Here is a 13,424-nt window from a genome sequence, read left to right as displayed (position 1 = left end):
GAGAATGAACGAACTAAGGCTGTGATATTTTCAAGCCATGTCTTGACTGGTTTATTTCTCTGTACTAATTTGCACTAACATTTCTTTCAAACTATCCTCTGTAATTGTGTCTAATTTCTAGGTCCCCTGTGACGAAGCGTTTTGTATTCAGTTTTTGCACCAGCACCGTCCAGTTTCAGTTACTGTAAGCTGTATGAAATCTTGTATTGAGAAAGTACCTGGTTCTTACTGAGTACGTTTCAAGTTAGGTGTTAACCTGCAGAAACTGAAGTTGTATGTTAAAGACGTGGGAGGTCCTAGAACTGGCCTTTCTTAGGAGCTGCTGTTTCTTATGTATTTGAAGGTATTACTTCATTTGCTGCTCAAGCCTCACCATGAGGTAGAAACAAGCTCTGTCCTTAGATTAGAAAGTGATCTCCGATATCTGGGGATGACTAGGAGGGACGGAGGCCCTAGGCTCCATTCCCAGCACCATCAGTTGGTAATAAATTACAAAGCACAAGCATGGTATGATCCACCTTGGCACGCCCGTGGAGTAGCAACACAAATGAGCATGTTGCTCTGCCCAGGAGCTTAGCATTATGTTACCTCTGTGAACTTCAGTTTTTACAAGTATTTAAATCTGTTAGTGTTGCTTGGTACTTCTAATGCCACCTCATTCTTGACATTATCAAATACAGTGTGATTCAAAGCTAATGCCGTGACAATGTTGTGTGTGATCTTGAGAATGACTCTGCTATGTATGCCCACATGAGAATATTTGCCATCTCCTCTCTGGATTTGCAGAGGAAAGGTTAACAAAGTTGAAGAGAATTGCCATTTGACTTGAAGCCTTGCTTTGTGATTGCAGTTGTTTGAATTGATGTGTTTGTAAAGTCTTCTGTGTCACATATCCATACTCATACAGGTACACAAAACATAAATGCTACAGAATCAAATATTAATAACTGATGGTATGCCCCACCTTTTAGAGTCAGGGTCTCATGGATCCTTTTCCTAACCCACCTGCCACCACCTCCTGAGGTACAAATGCTTATGCCATTCTTGGTATTAAACCAGGGGCTTGTGCTTGCTAAGCATGCACCATCTAAGCCACATCTCTAGCCTTTCTTCCCGCCTCATCCCTCCTTTCCCTTTCCTCCTCTTCCCTCCCTTCCTCTCTCTTCCCTCTCCTTTTTAATATGATCCAGATTGTAATCATCTGCTCTCTTAGTAGAACATCAGAATCAGATGTTCTTTATGCTCATTGATACAAATGTTTTGAATATATATTATTCTATATAAACTATTTAATTAAAGCATATTGAGGGATATGAGGAGATGCCTATATGAAGAGTCTGTGCTCCTCTTACAGAGGACCCTAGTTCAGCACCCAGCATCAGTGTAGGGACCTTTAAGTGCAGCTCCAGGGAGTTCAGCATCTCCATCATCTGGCTGCCAGGGGTTTTGGCACTTGTGTCTATGTTCTCCTCCACAGACAGAGCTGCTTTCACATTATATTTTAAAATCTTTTTTAAAACGTTAGGAAGTGTTTTAAAAAATCAACAAAACTATTAGGGACTGAGATTGGGGCTTGGTGGTAGAATGCTGGCATAGTGTGCAGGAAGTGCAGGTCCCAGTATTGCAGTGAGACAAGGTGAAACCTGTTTGGCACCAAAACTCCTAAGCTCTGTGTTGATGTGCTTATAGAGAGGACTTCGAAAGGGTTGAAAATAGCCATACCAGTGCTTGTTAATTTTGTTGAAAACAGTATCAAACAAAAATATCTTTTGAAATAAGTATTGATTAAAAGTTGAATATGTTTAAGTTGAAAAAGCTTTGATCATTCATGGCTTTTTGTTCAGTATTTAGCCATCACTCACAATAGAAACACATTGATTGACTGTGAGTAGGTAAAAAAAATAATTAAAAAATTATTTTTAATCCCCTTTGAAAGTAGTAAGGATTAATTTGCTTTGCTAAAATAATGTAAAGTCTGTAATGATCCATGCACAGTATTTAAAAATCGATAGTACATAAACTTGTGAAGGAAGCTCTTCCTCACCTCTCATCCTGGTCACAAGAGAAAATTACTGCACTGTGTTTTTTTTTTTTTTTTTTCGAGACAGGGTTCTTCTGTAGCTTTGGAGCCTGTCCTGGAACTCCCTTTGTAGACCAGGCTGGCCTCGAACTCACAGAGATCTGCCTGCCTCTGCCTCCTGAGTGCTGGGATTAAAGGTGTGCGCCACCACCGCCTGGCTTTGTTTTTTTTTTTTCTCCCCCTGTGATGGCTACCCTGTGATAGTATCTCTTTAGATACACTGAAATATTTTGCCTGACTTTATGACAGTCAGGTTAATTTTGTGAATAATGGCTGGCCTGGTGTCTCGTTCCTTGAGCAGCAGTACTCAGGTGGAAGGGGAAGGTGCATCTCTGTGAGGTAGGCCAGCCTGACCAACCAGCATATAGAGGGACAACCTGCCTCAAAAGAAAACAACAAAACTTTATGTCATTGTTTCGACATTTAGGGTTTTATGCAGAAGTGACTGTTCTAGAACAATCCCCTTATTGTTTGGTACTCAGATGCAGTGCGGCCATTGTTTTGTTTGTGACTCTCCTCTGGTTTTATGCTGCAGATTTAAGCCCCCCTCCCCCATGACTGCTAATCTAATGGTGTTTCAGGGGAAGGCAGTCAGGTATGATCATGCTGCCATTTTAAACAATAAAGAATTACATTTACCTTTTCTGCTCATTGGAAAATATTATAGGAATAGAACCAAGTGTTTATTGTACATAATAATGATATATATGTACATAGAGCATACTTCATATAATAGTATAGCTCATTTCAGTGAATATTTTACTGTAGATATGGTACCCATGTTTTTAGAATATTTCATTGGCCGGTTACATTGTGCCAAGAAGTAGTCAATCCAGGGATGATTTCTGATAAGTAACGTTACAGGGAGGTTTCATCTTCAACCACATCTATTATTTTTCACCAGCTAAGAAAAACCCAGAGATGCACCTGAAGTGCTGTTTACAGTAGACTTTACAATGTGTTGCGGAGAGTTTCACAATATCCTGTATAAGGTATAGGTAGAGGCTCAAGTGGAAAGGACAGTTGATAATTGAAATGCCTATGGTTTCATGTACAAAAGAAAAAGGATTAATTGGTGAAATAGATAAGGTCAGAAACTCTATAGTTACATTAAATTTTTTTTTCCCAGAAAGTAGCTGCTCGCTGCTTCAGTAAGTTTGGAGAATGTTCAGAACTATTTCCTGTGACTTGGCCACCAGCCAAAATGAATCAGCCTTTTGGTACCAGGGCTAACGTTTTATAACTGAGTAGTTTGCTTGTTTTCTTATCTAAATGATGGGATTAACAAAGCAGACAATTGAGGCATGAACTCAAATTTAAATAAGTACCCAGTGCAGGTAAGTTTCACATTGTTCTGCCTACTTTGTCTCCCCATCCTATGGGTTAGTGTTTAGAGGTGCAAGCAACAAAAAAATAAGAGAAATTCCATGTATATGGCCAGAGAAGTCAGAAAAGGGGCCAGTGGGCTCCCAAACCAGGCCCATCAACATTCCATTGCAGTTGTGGCAACATAGATACCAAACGGTTTTTCCATGCTCACATCTCTAGCAAGAGGATCCACAAAATGGGGCTATGTTTACCATACTATGTGAGTGGAATGACCATTATTTTTCTCTCAATATTTTTGCTCAAACTGTGGCCCCAGATAGATGCTATAAGAGGCCATAAAACTTGGTGTTCTAGTTGATGAAATAAAAAAAAAAAAGATACATTTGTGCCTTGAAAAATACGGAGGAACTAATGAGGGAAAAAAGATAAAAGCTGATCACTAATTCTGTGTGTACAACAAAAGAAATACTAGCTCATTCCTAAGCTGTGCATACACAGGGTCAACATAGAATGACACAAAACCTGATAAACCATCACCTAATTCTTGCATGTGCACATTCTCCCTATCGTGTGTGTGTGTGTGTGTGTGTGTGTGTGTGTTAGAGAGAGAGATAGAGAGAGAAAATGCACTAAATCCACATATATGTATAGCCATGCACACACATGCAAAAACCAGAAGGAGGCATCAGTCTCCGTCTTAGTGCCTTGAGATAGCCTCTCTTACGGAACCAGCAGTTTATGGTTTAGGCTAGTCTGTGGTTAGGCTGCTTAGCTAATCAGCAAACTCCCAGGATTTACCTGTCTCCAGTCCACGGTGCTAGGCTTATAGCTTGCACAGCCATTACACCCCCTCCTTTTTTGTACTTAGAGTTTAAACTGAGGTCCTCATGGTTGTCTAGCAAGTGCCTTTGCCCACTGAGACATCTCCCTAGCCCTTTAACAGTGCCTTCAAAGAGGAGTTAATATTGAAACTTGGAAATTCGAAAAAAGAAGTACGAAACTGAATCTGAATGGACATAAGTGGAGGTATTTTCTTCTCATACAAAAACATTTCATAGAAGATTTTAAAGGACTCATAATCTCCACAGGATACGATCTCAATTGTCTAGAGTACAACAGGATGCTAAAATAATCCAGATTTAAGAATTTCTCAGACTTTAAAGCAGCCACTAAAACCATGGTCCGTGGACTGATTAGAAGCAAACATGATGAAAAGATGGAAAAGCAGATACTTGCAATTAGAGAAATTAAAACTATGGGCCATAACCCAATGGAAAAGTACAATCTTCAAAGTAAGAAATGACTAAATGTTCAGTAGCCAGATGGAAACTGTAACAAGAGAGCAGTGCAGTTGAAGACAGAGCAATAGAAATTAGAGTCTGAAAGGCAAAGGAAAAGATAAGACAGCAAGAGAGTGAGCGGACCTCAGGGATGCATGGGGCAGAAATAAAGGAAAGAAGGGAAAAGGTGGATACAGGAAAAACATCTTACAGTGGCCAAGGCTTCTCATATTAATATTAATTAGAGATCCAAATGTTAGCTAAATCCTAGCGAAGTGCTAAAAGGAAAACATGCCCATGTGTGTCACAAGATCAGTCTACTGCAGACCAAAGATGATGAGAATCTTGAAAGGCAGTGAAAGAAAATGACCCGTTGTGTATGTATATGCATATACAGGAAATGGAAATTTAAATGATAGTAGCTTCCCCCTAAAAATTATGGGGGTCGAGGAGTGAGGGAGGATATCCTTGATATTGAAAGCAAACTGGGACCATTTAGCCACCTGTAGTAGCACATTCCTATAATCTTAGAAAAGAAAATGTAAAAATGAAAATGGAGGCAGAAACTGAAACTAGGCTTTGTAGCCCATGCTGGCCTTTGACTTGCCCAAAATGACCAAACAGCATGTTTCTAAGTTCCCCATGAGCCAAGAGAAAATCTCAAGAGAAATTAGAAAATAACTTCTACTGAATCAAAGTTTCATCACATAATTTATAAGATTCAGATGAAGAGGGAACTTATACCATTAAATCCTCTTTTTCAGTCAGTAATCTAATGTTTTTTACCTTAAGAAATAAGAAAATGAAGAGATCCAAAATGAGAAGTTAAATAATGAGTGGAAATAGGGAAACAATTCTGAAAACCTTTCAAGACCTTGGCCTGTGGGCATGAGTCATTTCTGTACCGCCAGAGGCGGATCCGAAGGCTGCACGCAGACTAGACACATGCTGAGCCGCTGAGCTAGTTGTGCCCAGACCACTGAACCCAAAATTGGATTTGCTGAGAATCTTCTTCATCCCTCAGTTACATTGACCAAGAAAGTGACCACCACTGAAGGAAGAGTAGACATTAAATGGGCATCAATGGACGAGCTGCATGACTCTACTCTAAATGTGAAAATAACCCAGGAAAGGCCCAGGATCAGGACTGGCTCACGGAGAAGTAGATAGGATTGGGATGTAGCTGAGTGAGCGGGCACCAAGGATAGCACACTGAAGCTGCCCCTGGGACCACTGTGAGTACAGTTGAAGATTTGTTCACTGGAGCCCTTAAGGCCAACCTAGTCCGTCTTGAAATTAATTTAAAAGGAAAAAAAAATAGATATCACAAAATACCTCTTTTGTAAAGAAATAGAACTTATTATTAAAAACTTCCAGGAAATAATATCCTGGATCCAAATCTAAGAAGACTTCATTCCAGGTGTGCAAATCTGAGCATTTGAAAGTCATTTAGGCAAGGTAACTTAGCAGATTAATAATGGAATAAGAAATTACACTGACTTAAATGACACAGTATCTGACAAGATTCTCTGGCCTTTTTTATAAAAGTTCATAAAACTGAACTGAAGAGAACAACACAAACTTAGCAGCTCAAAAGAACGCAATCGTCCTTTAGTTTCCTTAGGTCACAGGGTCATGGGTGAGCATGGCGCTGCACTCAGGAAAAGAAGCTGCCTTGAAGTCCATCCACACTCAGCCAGCTCAGCCTTGGAGTTAGATCAGGTCCCTGCTTCCTGCCGTTGGTCACCTGTCCAGTGTTTGCTCTTGAATGGTGTGTGCTTTTCTTCTCGTATGTGTTCTGGAACACCTCAAAACTCTGGGTGATTCCTGTCACACTTCTACTCCCTCTAATGCTAGATACGGAGAGGTCTCTTTGAACAGCTGGTGCAATAGATTGGAGCACCTAGACAGTGGAGAATAATTTCCCTGTACCAAATTGCATAACCTGTGTAGTCACAGCTGTTAAGCTTTGTAACGTATGTGTAACTTCTGGGGATTGGGACATATACATCCTCATAAGCCATGTTGTCTGTGACAGTAGCCAGTATCAACAGATTTGATAAGTAGATGCTTTAATCAGAAAAGGTGATCATAAATTCTGAAACCTCAAGTAGATTTGGAGTAATTAAAATAATTTTGTCTATAAAATTGTATCATCTGTAGTTAACATAAACATTCTTTACTTCCTTGAAGTAAAGTCCACTGATGGTGTTTGCTGAAGGTTAGGAAATAAGAAATTATTACCCAATATAACAGAAAACACTTCTCTGGAAAAGGACCTTGAGAAAAAAGGAATCATTTCCCTAGTGTACATTTCCTTGTACAATATAAGTTGAATATTTGAGATTTTAGCCCACCCTTTGTGGCTTGAAGTTAATTTGGTAACCAAATGGATGTGTAGAAAGGCTAGGGAAGTCCCCACTAAGCATGTCCCCATTGTTTCCCTCTTGCCATCTGTCATGGAATGCTGCGGGCTAGACTATCTGGACTGCTCACCAGTGGCTGTACATGGTGGCTGAAAGTTTGAGAGAGGAGTTAAAAGTCAGACATGTCCAGTCTTTCTGTGGCCAGTGCCATGCATACTCAACAAATACTGTTGGAAAGTGACTGAGTTTATGAACATTGCAATTAAATAAGGTTTGCTAGAGAGCCGCCATGCGGCTTTATCTCCAGCTGTGTACTTAGAAATGCTCCCACATCTCAGGCCATCACCCTCTGGCCTGGGACTCAGCCTTGGCTGCTGTGAGGTAATGGCAGTCTAGTTGCCCTGTGCTGGAACGTAAGAAGCACATGTGTAGGTGCTGTGCTCTCCAGGCAAGCTAGTTTCTGAGCCTCAAATAACTCATCTATAAAATCAAAATCTAAAACTAGATCATCACGGTTTCTCTAGCTTGAACGTCATCAACTGAAGTCATTTATGATCAAATAGAAAATGATGGCAAAACTGTTTCTCAATTGTATTTAATTTTCACCCTTGCTGAGTATCAACATTAATAATATCTGGACTCCTTTGCTTTAGCGATTTACTGCCTATATTTTCAGTGCCTCTGAGAATTTTGTCCAGTGCATTTATTTAGCCTTTAGAAGAAAAATTCTATATTGTAAATGTAGTGAAGACAAGGGCTGGATGGGGGAACATCTGATATGCCAGAACTTGGAATTGTGGGTTTTCTATTGGCGAGTCAAGAAGGGCCAAGGAAACCAAGACAAATGAATGTCCATATTATCTAAATTCTGTTTCCCACCAGGAAAACCCTATTTCACTGCCATAACAGTTGTAAAAGGAAGGACTAAAGCTGTTAGCTAGGTAGCCTTTGTAAACATCAGGATGGAACAGTCAACCAAGCTTTCATATGTCTTACTCCTTTACTCAAAAAGAAGAGAGGGGCCTTTGCCCTCTTTAGTGAACGTTTGATGTGTATTCTAGTAAGTGGAAGTGATTCTAATTAGAACTGGCTTATATTTTGTAGAAAACATGTTTAAGGATCGAAATAGCACCATTGTTCTTTGGAAGCTTAAGGCTGGATTTAATTTGAAATATATGTTCCCAGCTCTCATTTTTTTACTCATAAAAACCTAGCATACTACTAAATTCTTAGCTTAAAATAGTTTCTAAGAGCCAGGTGATGGTGGTGCACACCTTTAATTCTAGCACTCAGGAAGCAGAGGCAGGCAGATCTCTGTAAGTTCGAGGCCAGCCTGAACGACAACACTAGTTCTAGACAGACTCCAAAGCTACAGAGAAATCCTGTCTTGAAAAACTTTAAAAAAAAATAAAAATCTCAGGTTTAAAGATGAGACCCAGCTATCAACAGCACACAAGGTTTTTCCCTTTGTACTGTGCTTTTTGGTAGAGACATCAAGAGCTCTTATATCAGGAACCTTTTTATTTTGTAGAGGAGAAATTAAGGTTCAACGTGATTCTTTACTTGTTCCAACTTTTACCCACCTAGTTCATGGCAAAAGAGGACTTTTAAGTTAAGCTCAGGTCTTTAAGTTAAGCCACTTGGTTTTCCTCTACATTGTTTGCTTGTTTGTTTTGTTATTGTTTTAAATAGAAAGGGCTAGGAGATAACTTAGTGATAGAGAGCCTGCCTACAAGCCTGAACAAGGCTCTGAATTAGGATTGGCTCCTTACCATCCTTAAAACAAGAAGAAAATGTTGTGTCCCTACTCAAACTAGGCATATCTCTATATATCATAACTTATAAAAGTGAAATATTCTTGGAAGAGAAATTACTAGAAATTAAAATTTCATTTAATAAAATATGTGTATAATTTCATTTACTTCTAATGTTTACAGGTGAAAAGAGATTTGAATGTCCAGAATGCTCTAAAAGGTTTATGCGGAGTGATCACCTTTCCAAACATGTGAAAACTCACCAGAATAAGAAAGGAGGTGGGACAGCTCTTGCCATTGTTACCTCGGGAGAACTGGACTCGTCTGTCACAGAGGTGCTTGGCTCTCCACGGATTGTCACAGTTGCAGCCATTTCTCAAGATTCCAATCCAGCAACTCCCAATGTTTCAACAAACATGGAAGAATTCTGAAACGCTATTTCTAACAGAGACCTCTAGTGCTGCACTTAAGTTTACACACCTTTGAAATCTGGAAATGGGCTGGTCAAGTGGATCAGAGTGGGAAATCGCATCTGCACCTTGGAATCTTTATGTATTCCAGGGATTTTTGGTTCAACACATAAAGTGTTGAATTTTTAAAAACAGAAAAAGAAAACCTATGTACTGGAAACAGAAAAGTATTTCTTCCATGTTATAAGTTGCTGTAGTTTTTGGAAATACATCACATAACCTTTAAACAGACCCTCCCTCTAACATCCCAGTTGCTGACATGTCTAAAGAGACACCTTTGCAAGCTGGACAAATTAAAGATCTGTTTGGATGGACCTTGTTCAAAGTCTAGTCAGTAATAATTTACACACACTTTTACTCTCTAGCACAGAAAACAGATTGTGATATGACAATAGGGATAATACTGTATTTCTTTAGCTTGGTTTTTGGGGAAAAATCCACTTAAAATAGTTTTGGCCGTCTTTTCTAACTATCAAAAGTTCTTCAAAAGTTGAATTAGGTTACGTTCCAAAATACCAACCTGAGATCTATCTCGGGTTTTTATCACCACTACATTATAGTAGTGTGTATGCAGACAATCAGTGAAGCCCAATTATTTTCTCCATTTTGGAGACACAAGAGGACCTTAGAGCGAAATCTTAGATTAAATTTTAGATTGAAAATTTAGGAAAATGCTGGGGGAAAATTTATTAGAACAAAAATCATAATAGCTTCAAAAAGGTGAGAGGAAGCAGTTTAACAAGTTTTGAAGTTAGGGTTGACTGTGTGCCTAACGCTGTGTTCAGTAGCAAAATTTCATTTTAAATGCTCATATTGGAAATGTTTGCATAGATTACAAATCTATGTAATTTCATATTCTGTAAATATGAGTTATGCTGACAATGTGTAGGATTCTTTATGCTTTGACTTAGTAGCCAAAGAAAGAATTATCATGCTTTTTTCAGGTCAGCAGAAATTTATTTTTAACTACATTATAATTTTGTTTTCCTTTGCTAAAAATTGGCAAATCCAATTTTATTTCTAGTACTGTGTTAGGCTTATAAGAATTTATATCACAGTGATGTCTTTATGTTGTATCAATAACAAAGTTTTCCCTAAAGGTCTAGACAGCTTAGCAAATATATAATAAAAATGATATTATGAAGCAAAAAAAAATATTTTTGGAAAACCAGAATACTTTTCAGTCAAATAGTGACTGAAAATATATTTCATTTTTTTGTGCAAGGGTCTTAGAGAACAGTGTCTTATTAGGAAAGATGGCCAAACATTTCATATGAAAAACAATTGGATTATTCTACTAGATTAAACATTAGTAAGACACTTAATGTTTTTAGAGCGTGCTTACACAGAATCATTAACTATTGAAACTCACCATTTGGAAACTAAAATTTTTACCTAATTCATTTGTTATTGGTTTGAAGAATAGGTATATGTTTTCTTGTGCATTCTTTATTATTTCAGGAAAAATACTGCTCATGAGGACTCTCTTCCGGAATCATGATGTTTGTTGTCTTTTTGATGAAGGAGAAATACTGTAATGATCACTGTTTACACTATGTACACTTCAAGCCAGCCCTTTGTAGCGTTATATAAAACTGAAGGCCTTTTGTGCTTTCGGTTTGTATAAAAAAGCTTTGAGATTAAAGGAAAAAATTTTTACACTGTGGTTATAAATTTCAAGTTTCTTAAAGCTTTTGTAGACTTGTAACAAAGTCTTTAAATTTCAGTTGAATTTTGTAAGTTGTTTTGTATATTTTATTTAATGTACTCTTAACAACTGATGCATCTGGCTTTAAAACATCAGGATCAGTTTGTTGTTTTGTTTGGTACAGAGGAGCATTTGGTAGTGTTAATTTTAATTTTATTATATAGGAGCTGAAACATCAAATATATATTTTATCTATCATGCTACACAATCAGTGCTATAAATTTTTTTATGCAAAGAGACTTTCTTAATGTTTTAATCATGTTTTCTCCAAGCTATACTTTTGTTGTTAGCACCAAGTATGAGCACTCTGCATCACTATTCCCCAGCCAGTTTCATGCAACTCATATGCTCATCCGAAGTGCAAGTTATCCTCACCAACAGTGAGCTATTGTAGATGAATCAGACAAATCTGGACGTCCTTATGGTATATAAAACAATCAGTCAGCAGACACATTTCACCACGGAAATTAGAAATATTTGGACAATCTGTTCTGCATACCATTCTGAGTCCACCTTTCTGTCGTACAGCAGTCGTAATTTTCAGTGTCCTTTGACTCCGTGGGATATAGCTGTGGTAGGACACAGATGTGCGGTAGAGTCTTGTTAATGGCATTTCACTGCTCATTCTCTTTGCCACCGGTCTGAAGCTTTTCTTTGTAAAATTATCAGTGCAGAGCTCTGTATTTATCATGGTAGAACTCCAGTGTTAGAATAGTTTTCTCTTACAGTATACTTTCTTTGGTTAAGTTTGTGTATGTGTTGCTGATTACATTAGAACTTGATGTTAAGTCATTATTTATCACACTCATGAGAGCAGTAATAAAAGTGTGTAATCTAGGAGAAAAAGTTAATTTGTCAAACTTAGATAAGCATGATGTTTAGGTCCTATTTTTCAATTTTATAACTGTTTTATTGCAACAATATTTGTATTTGAGTCTCCATTTAATGCCTTGTGGTGTTTTTTTATGCATGTCACTAAGTTGTCATCTCACATAAATTGATGTGCAGCATAGGGTATTAAATCTACATAATGATTTTAAAACAGAAATAGTTGATGGTAAAATGTAAATGTTTTGCAAAAATTCCTTATAAAAAGTTTCGTAGTAACATTTCACTTGTAAATTTTTTGTAAAAAAGAAAATGGTTAAAAAAAAGATGAATACAAAAAAAAAGAAGAACCTGTTTTCCCATATCCTAGAATTTAGACAATTATTCTGCCAGCAAAGCCTCTGGGGCTGTAATTGACATTTTTACAGTGCTGATTTGTATAAAATTTGTTTTTTGTGGATTTGGAAATAAAATCATGTACAAGTTGTTGCCTGCAGTAACAATTGCAAGTAACCTTTTAGAGTCCCCTTGGGTTGAACATGCTTCATTTAATTATGTATATCATAGAGCAGCAATAAAGTGTTTAAACTATCAACCTTCTCATCACAGTGAACACTGAAAATTTAAATGCCTCTCACTAGAAAATGTATTGGCAACCCTTCTTAATCCTGGTGTTCAGATCTGATCAACACTCTTCTCAATATACCACCAAAGAACTCCAGCTTAGATTGCATGTTAACTTGTGGCCGTTGCTGTAGGCATTTATGGAAATTAAATTTTGATTTAGAGACACTTCATTTAAATAATTTTAAGCAATAAATGTTAGGAAATAGTAGGATGGTCTAAAAATTGGAAAACAAAATTCAAATAATATTTAAGCCCACAGCAGTATGTAGAAGAAGTGTAGGCCACCTAGATGTGGGGAGGTCTGTAAAGGAGAACAGAGCTGCTTTTCCTTCTAGCAGCTTGCATGTTTCACAAAAACCTTATGAATACACTTGAGTATGACTTTAGTGGACACATTTCCAAGTCTATATCCAGCAGATCTGCTGGAGAGAACTGCAGGATGTTAGGCACCAAGGGAAGTGAGCTGCCTACACGGCTCCAGTAGTGTTTAAACATGGCCTAGGTAGGGTGGTGTCTGTGTGTGTACATAGTTTGGACAGCACAGCCTAAGGGCATAACTATGCTACAACGTACATGCATAGCATATGTCCTTAACAGTGATCAAACCAAGGGACAGTCAAATGTATGCTCCCCCACCAAGTAACAACTTGGTCAAAAGATTTCATGTCAAAAGTAAAGGTACCCATCTTGACCAGGCTTGTTCAACTATGCCTGTCCTTTTTTCCTCTGGGTGGTTCTTAGCCCAAAGCTTAACATCAGTTCCCAAAGATACACTTGGAATTCTTTGGCTTGTTTGCTTGTTCCTCTTTTTATCCCTCCCCAGACTAATATATGTTTCTATTTCCTGAAAGATTAACATGTACTCATCAGGATGGCACTGCCTGAAAAGATGAAACTCAAAACCTGAGACTTTCACTTTGAAAACAGTAATGGTCTGGTCTCTGAACTAGGAATGTCAAGTGCATGAACAAGTTGGGATCAG

At 37.9% G+C, this 13,424-nt stretch overlaps 1 protein-coding gene across 1 annotated transcript in view; it reads left to right on the top strand.

Annotated features, from left to right (window-relative positions):
* Window positions 1-12,094, top strand: part of Sp4 (Sp4 transcription factor) — a 59,111-nt gene extending 47,017 nt beyond the window's left edge. Inside the window, exon 6 of the mRNA XM_013347022.2 lies at window positions 8,993-12,094. Coding sequence (XP_013202476.2) covers window positions 8,993-9,240 — 248 coding nt within the window. The 3' untranslated portion in view covers window positions 9,241-12,094. The remainder of the gene's footprint in view (window positions 1-8,992) is intronic.
* The last annotated feature ends 1,330 nt before the right edge of the window (window positions 12,095-13,424 follow it).

This window comes from Microtus ochrogaster, chromosome 1, assembly GCF_000317375.1.
Source record: "Microtus ochrogaster isolate Prairie Vole_2 chromosome 1, MicOch1.0, whole genome shotgun sequence".
Lineage (NCBI taxonomy): Eukaryota > Metazoa > Chordata > Mammalia > Rodentia > Cricetidae > Microtus > Microtus ochrogaster.
This window is presented reverse-complemented; position numbering and strand designations above follow the sequence as displayed.